The sequence below is a fragment of the Chaetura pelagica genome, unplaced genomic scaffold, assembly GCF_000747805.2.
Source record: "Chaetura pelagica isolate M959 unplaced genomic scaffold, ChaPel_1.0 scaffold79, whole genome shotgun sequence".
Taxonomy (NCBI): domain Eukaryota; kingdom Metazoa; phylum Chordata; class Aves; order Apodiformes; family Apodidae; genus Chaetura; species Chaetura pelagica.
Window position 1 is genome coordinate 2,549,263 of NW_009969339.1, and position 7,873 is coordinate 2,557,135.

Genomic DNA, 7,873 nt, shown 5'->3' on the forward strand with positions numbered 1-7,873 from the left:
ATTCCTGCTTACACTTGAGCAGTAACCCTTCCTTTCATCCCTAAAAGTGTGGCAAGATCTACTGGGAGACTGTTATTTTGGAAATATATGCATGCAGCACTGCAGAAACAAAGAGAGGATGATGGGGAAGAGTGGCAAAAAGGAAAATGTCACTGAGACTTGAGTGGTGATGTGGAGAAATACCAGCCTGAACATCACATCTGGGAGATACTTTAAGTTAAACACTATTCAAAGGTCAAAAAGCTCTCAGATGAGCAATGTTAAGTCACATCTGCATATTCAGATTATCCTAGTTTAAAACAAGAATGTTTACTTTTTGTGGTTAACACAATAATAATACCACTGTCACGGGTCACTATGGCTTGCACAGCTGAGTGGCAAACTTCTCACACAAGAAAGCCATGGTAGATTGGTTGTCCTTGGACTCAATGCAAGCCCCGAACAGCTTTCTGCTCTGACACAAAGACATTCATGAAGACTCATTTTGGATGATATCCTAAACCACAGTTTATTCCTCTGTGAAGCTCACTGGACATAACCCTTCAGCAGTCCTATGCATGTGCCCCAGCATGGTGGTTCCAGCTTGGCCATACACTAACACCTTAGGGTCTTCACCCAAAGGCAGTAAGGGAAGAATATTCCGTGGTGCCAGGATGGGTGCCCACCACACCCTAAGGCTCTGCTTTTCCTTGTCAACACCTACATGCATGTGCAAGAGAGAGAAAGAGAGAGGGTCCTCCTTCATCCAGCAAAACATCAGCGACCTCCAGTTGTGAGCTTCATCCTTTCCGCATCTGGTCTCCAAGCCAGTGGTGGTATTTTTAGATGGGTGATGAATAGGTGTGTTGGAATGTTATGCAGTTAAATATAACATAAATGCTTGTGGATTGTAAGCATGCATATAAAGAAGTTGGGAAAAATATTCAAAGGTCAAATTGCAGTATCATGGGATCTCTCAAAAGCCACAGCTCTCCCTAATATTCCTCTTTTTCTATTCAGTCTACTCATTTTTCCGCGACTGAAGGGGGAGAAAATAGAGGAACTAGATATCTAGAAGAATCCCCAAAAATTTCTGAAAAAAAACCCCTAAACGGATCTACACCCCTCTAGGTCTGGTTTGGAAATACAGGAAACTTTAGGAGAAGTTTATAAAAAAAAGGCTTGTGAAATATTTTCTCTAAGATTAAACAGTGAAATACTGTCGGGCTACTGTTTAAAATCCTATTATTTTTGCTGTGCTTCAGTTCTTCCCAATGTTTTCTATGTAATAAGCATTTCAAATGAAATTACATTATTTTAAAACACACTGTAGTAGGCAATTACAATTCCTGAATACTAAATGCCAATATAACATAGACTAGATTTATTGTTGTTCCTTAACTTTGTGCCATATTCATTATATTTTAATGAATAAGGTTTCACATTAATTTTTCAAGCCTTTTCCTTGGAATCACACATTAATGCTATAATTGCATTGCAGAATTAGGCCCTTATGTACATTCTCCTTCTAAGCCCTGAAGATGAAACCTTACTTTGATTTCCTCCCCCCCCTAAGTCAGCAACATCACATCTTCCTCCTGTTTTTCGGGAGAGTGCCTGAGGGCCAGCGGTGCCTCCTCATCTCGCTGCTGTCAGGCCAGGCAGGGCCATCCCAGTGACCACCAGCACCTGCTGCCTGCTATACCCAGGAAATGAGACCAGAAGCACCACATAAGCAGGGTCTGGGGAAGACCAAAGCATCACCCACAAGTCCAGTTGCACCTGGGTATGAGGACCCCTCAACGGCAGCCTGGGTCAACCTCATCTGCTGCAGCATTCCCAGGGTGTTGCCCACACTCTATGTGCCCACCATCCCACCTTTCTACAATTTTTTCTCACCTCTGTCACCTCACAGGGAGACACAGCTCACCTAAATGCTCTTTTCAAACACATCAAACATGAAAAAAACTAAGGAACCAGATAAATGAGGGCCACCAACATGAAGGGCATGGTGAAGGTATCACAAAACAGAAGGCCTTTCACCTTGAGAGCCTGTTTTCCACCTGGGACAGACTGTGAAGGAACTGAACAAATTTGAGGTGAAATACAGGTGCTGGGCAGTAAACAGGAGCCACTTGTCAGCTGTCATCTTCCAGGGGACAATTTGATTTCCTGGTCCCAAAGCCTCCAGCAGCTTGCCAGCCAACCACACCACTGAATGCAAGGATGCTGCACAGAGCTGAGAGCAGGGGAAAGCCTTTCCTCTGCATGTGGGTGTTTTTTAATTTTAGTTATTCTGCGTACTTGCAATACTTTAATTATTAATGTTAATAGACGATAGAAAATCTTATTCAACTAGAATTGCTTTTTTTTGTTGGTGGTCTTTTTATTCCCCTGAGATAAAATCAAATTGCATCAGTCCAAGAGCCCTCTTTGCCCTTGTTTCTTGTGCTCTTTTGAAGAGAACAGAAATGAGGTCCTGACTCCTGGGATATTGCAAGCTGGTGGGACACTGTGGACACATGCCCAGGGACTGCCCGCTCTGTAGGTCCACCAGGCCAAGTTTCTGTGCCTGCCACTCACTCCTGCTTGCCATCTCCTCCCCTTCCTGTTCACAAGTGCTATCCTCTTAGTTCTCTCCTATCCAGAGTTTTCCTCATCACCTTTACTCATCCCTTCAAGAGCAGAGGCTTCTACATACCTAACCCTTCCCTCATATCTCACTTTCTCCATGCCAGAGCTTGCCATATCCTCTTTTCTCTCCACAATGCCACTTCTAAAGCTCTCCAATCCCCCTCACACCACTGCGGCTGTGATAAATCCTCCTTCACCTACTCCCTCTCCACCAACATGCTCTGATCCCCAGGTGTTCCCCCTTGGCTTCTCCCTGCTGCTCAGCATTTCTGCCCCCACACTGTGGTTCCCCGGCCTCCCTCCATGGCACAGGCTTTGCTGTAACTTCCAGGTCACAGCCAAGAGACAGATACATAAGCACCGAACAAAGGGCAAACCCCCTTGTAATCCCCACCCCTTCATTTTCTATACATTTCATTAATTTTGCCAAAATTCACAGGTTCTTGCTCACTGACGCGCTGTGCGTCTCCCTCCCTCACCTTTTGCAACTCAGTTTTGAACTCTGCACCAGCACTGCTCCACAGCAAAGATTTCTACCCAGCTGAGCACCAAGCCTTGCAAGCTTTGCCAATCACCACTCCTCCAACTGCTTCTTCCCCAGCATGTGTTTGCTTGCAGTGGCTGGGGAGGCACCCCCAGAGGGCTTTCTGGAGGGCTACCAGCATGCTGGAGGTGCCAGCCTCTCTGACAGCTGCATCTAACACCCACTGGTGTGCTCTTTTCCTCCAGCTGGCTACCCTGAAGAGTGTTTTGCCTGTGTTTGCAGTCAACAGACACAAAGAAAACAAATGCTATCAACCAAGCATTTGAAACTAAGATTCAAATCTTAGAGAAGATACATTTCTAAAAATGAAATTTTAAAAGAGGGAGAGGAGTAATTAAGGAGTCTGGCTCTTTGGGTTGTGTAGAGAGGTTAAAAAAAAAATCCAGAATGAAAATTAAAAACCCCTGAGGCATCCACAGATTACTTATTTATTAAAACACAGCCATATGTACTTTCAGAAAAAGAGCTGTATTTAGCGTATTTATGCATAATTTGGTTGGCCCACAGACAGTACTGTTGGGTGTTTCATGCACGTGAAATAAGTAAGCATACATTACTTAATTTGAATAACACCAAACACCTGATTCCAGAGACGGAGCAACACTCCACACTGAGGCATGTAAGTGCTCTTGGCCTGTTAATGTTTCACCAGAGCAGAGAATAATTAGCAAACTGAAAACAGAAATTCATACTGTGGCTTGTAGACAACATCCATGGTATATCCACAGGGCTCATGAACAGCACGTAAGCTTAGCCCTGATGATATGATGGAGCTACAGAAGAGACTCCCGTTGCTACAGAGAAGGCCAAGAAAATGAACATGATACACCTATACATGTTCTTTACAAAGTTGGTACCAGAATTCAGTAATAAGAACACTGGTAAGCTGGGCTGTCTGTATCTTCACAGAATTGAGTCCTTTCAATTTGTCCCCAAAACTTCTTGACAGACCTCAAGAGAAAAATACTTGACAGCATTTCTGACAGACCTCAGACAAAAAATAAAATGCCTTCAGCCTTTTTTGTCTGAATGTTTCCCCACCCATAGCTTCATATCACTGACTAAAGCCTAAAGATTTGAAAGCTTCTCTCTTAATAAAAAAAAAAACTAATTAAATTAAAATAAATTTAAAATAAAAATTATTTAAAATTAGTTTAAAAATTAAGTTCTGGTAACTTTATCTTCATGTCACATGTGGATTCACATTGCCTTTCCCTCCCACAATTTCTTTGTGCTGAAACCAAAGCTTTCCAATTTTGACAGATATCATAGATTCTTACATTTCTCAACGAGTGTTTTGTTTAACAGCAAATAATTTTCTTCCTGGAACTGGAGAAGGAAAAGCAGGGTGAAAGACCCTCTATCAAACAAGCTCTGTTTTAAATTTGTGACAGTATTTCCTTCGTTTATTGCAACCTTCAGCTTTTTGCCTGCCCATCTCAAAAAAGGCATCTCAGAGAAATGAGAGAGGGTGCCAGTATGACAGGCATTTGCAAGTCTGGCCAAGTTGTGAGGTGCTCTCAAACACAACTTAAGGAAGACAAAACAAAGCATCTTTCATCTTTAAAAATGGAAGCAGCGTATGCAAACAAGACACAGGCATTACTAGAAGCATGAGACTTCCTTCCTCCTATGGCTTCAGCTTTCAAACTGGCCACAGAGGATAAGCATGGCTAGGTCTGACCAACATCTCCTTCAACTTTACGTGTGCCCCTTCATCTCTCCTCTGCACAACCAGGCAAGGCAAGCAGCTTTGCTTTACTCCAAGGAAAGAAACCCAAACATTATCCAACAACCTTGTACTTACTGAGTTCTGCAATGCTCCCCACACGCGTAGCAAGTAAAGACTGCTCGATGGTCCTTAGCTCTGACTGGCTGAACATCTGAACTTCCCCAGGCTTGTTTGACCTTTGCTGATCTTTGTGAAGGTTCAAGCTGTCCGGCAGGCAAAGAACACCTACAGTAGGTAAAAAGAAAGGAGAATTCCAATGTAACATCAGGCAGTATGGATAACTTTGCTGTCTCCATCACATCATTTTGGGGACATTCCAAGAAAAAGCCAGTGTGTGCAGACCTCAGGCAATCAACATCTACAACTCAATGGTGCAGATGACTCATGCGATCAGAAGTGGCCCCTGTTAGTTCTTCTGGATGTGCTCAAGTCACTTATAATGTCACCTAGAGATAATTCTTACAGAAAATCCTAGAAAATTGCCCAAGGAGGAGCTCAACGGGGTTCCAAATAAGCTTCCTAGAAACTACACTAAACTCATACAACAAAATTATTAGAAAACTGTACTTCAGTGACAAAATTCTTAAAGATTGGCTTCAAAATGATATATCAGACACACAATACCTCTACAGGATTCTTCTGTAAGGGGAATTCTACTCACAATTGCCAAAATAACAGTCAAGATGCTCGCAGTGTAATTGATGGGCTTATTGAATTTCTTTTGTAAATACAACTCCTGGCAGTTGAACGGCTTGGACTTCAAAAGCCCATTATGCAGAAGCCCTTAGAGCTGTGAATTTTTGTGGGGCAGGCCATAAGTAAAGTTACTGACATAAAACAATTCACATACACATTCATTCAGCCAGAAAAGTCACTTTCTGCCATGACATCTAAGCCCTCAGGCACAGATAGAAGGCACACACTCATTAATCAAAATCACTGTCACGCTAAAAAAAAGTACAGAGCAAACACTGCTCTACCATCCTTGGGTAACAGATGCATTGAAGTCCAGCTTGGACAGCAAGCTCTCCTCCCTTCCTGTGGTCTATACACAGCCAGCTATGGCCATGCTCTCCACACCATCACCTTCCCACTCCCACTGGAAACACACAAGTGGAGATGCATTGGAGGTGGAGGAATTGTACCTGATGCATGATGATTAAACACCAGCTTATCTCTGCATGATATGCAACAATTACCCTTGAGAAGAAGCCAAAGCAGGAAATGTATTTTTATCCATTAGCTTTTACTATTCCTTCCTTTTAATCCTAGGGGAGAAGTTCTGCCCTAATGGGCCAACTAGACTTTGCAAAATACATTAAGGAAGATGTACATAGTTAATGTTTTTCTTCCAGGGGAAAATTTATCTACCTTCCCAGCCCAGTAAGGATATGGTGTCTAACTCTAGTGATCAGTCATTCTACCAGTAGGTACTACATTGGATGTCCTCGGCACAATGGCTACCTTAATCCCTGTCTACTTCAGTTATGAAACAGCCCCACAAACATTAATGCACTGGAGCATTGCAAGGCCAGGTAACATGCGTGAGAGGGGATGCTTCTCAGCCACTCCTCCAAACTGCTCTGGATTCCCTCCTCACATCCATCTTCTTCCTGAAAACACTTCAGTCTAAAAATTGTATTTATAGCATGGACCTAAAAACACCCATCCTGGGAGGAGAGAGACAGTGAAGGTTCAGTGAGCAAAAACAAAAAGCACGGATATACACTGGGAAAACCCAGACCAAAGGTCTTGTTCACCACACTGCAAGACAGCAACCTAAAGCAGGATAACCCTCCACATGCAACAGGTATGCCAGAACAGAATTTCTAACAGCCTGTTTGAGTGCTGGAGATAGAGGAGCAGGAGCAGCCTTAACCTCAGCCCTGGCTCTGGTCCCAGAGCTGTAGTAACCACAGTAAAACCCTCCCTTTGCAGGTGTAAAAGATCAGGAGAGAGGAACATGACTCGTAAGGGAGCACCCTGGAGAGAAAAAGCAGGACATCTGACACAGCAACAGGGAGGAAAGAATTAAAGGTAATGGATAAAAAGCATCAAGAGCTTATCAAACAAGCTCTCCAAATACTCCCACCATCACTCAAGAGGCTGACTCGCATAAACACTTGGCACACTGATCAACATTTATATTCTGGGGATGTACAGAGCTCAAGAAGTACAACACCTGGATTTAAATTGCAGACTTGCCTGCATATTTAAATAAGTATTCTCTCTTGGAAATCTTTCTCATTTATTTAGATTATTCTTTATAACTTTAATGGGTAGAAATTAAGACAAAATTGGAAGAGTCTTCCCTGCAGAAAACAGATGTGTAAGTGATCTAATACTCAAAGAGATTTCTAAAAACAAGAAATAGAGCACAAACAGCTTTATGGCATCTGAAAAAAAAATTAATATCCAGCAGGGAAGTATTTTTGCGTGAAAACACACCTTACGTGTGGAAAAAATACTGTTTTAAGATACCTTCACAAATAAGATTCAAATAGTCTAAAATCATGTAGAGGAGATACTTCTCTGGGTGATTAAAGCAGCGGGATATAGACATTTTATCCTCTACTTTGTCTATGACTCTGTTCCCACAGCCAGGCCTTTTCCTTACAAATAGCCCTGATGATTAATTACCCTGTTCTTTAGCGAGGGGAGTGTATTCTTAGGCTCTTGGATGAAAAGTGCAAATGAAATGCAAAATGTGCTATTGTTCAAAAACTTTGCAAATTATAGGATACATCATGCCAAAGGGTTTTACTTGGGTTGGAGATTAATGAAGACATGCAATGGCCAAACATCTGATACTTATATGCCAGCTTCAAAGCAATAATTGATCACAGTGGGTGACCAGTGGGGTGATGGAAGATTTGTTTATAACTCATAATTTTGCTGGATCAGATCTGGTTTTCACTACTATGGAAAAAGGGAATTCTATGGCTTGGGCATGCAACTCTGCCAATTTTCTAACTTCAACTGTT

At 42.4% G+C, this 7,873-nt stretch overlaps 1 protein-coding gene across 1 annotated transcript in view; it reads right to left on the minus strand.

The window, feature by feature from the left end:
* Positions 1 to 7,452, minus strand: part of BTBD11 (BTB (POZ) domain containing 11) — a 78,645-nt gene extending 71,193 nt beyond the window's left edge. Inside the window, exons 1-2 of the mRNA XM_010005851.1 lie at positions 7,371 to 7,452; positions 4,965 to 5,114 (exon numbers count right to left, since the gene is read on the minus strand). Coding sequence (XP_010004153.1) covers positions 4,965 to 5,114; positions 7,371 to 7,452 — 232 coding nt within the window. The remainder of the gene's footprint in view (positions 1 to 4,964; positions 5,115 to 7,370) is intronic.
* Between the last annotated feature and the right edge of the window lie 421 nt (positions 7,453 to 7,873).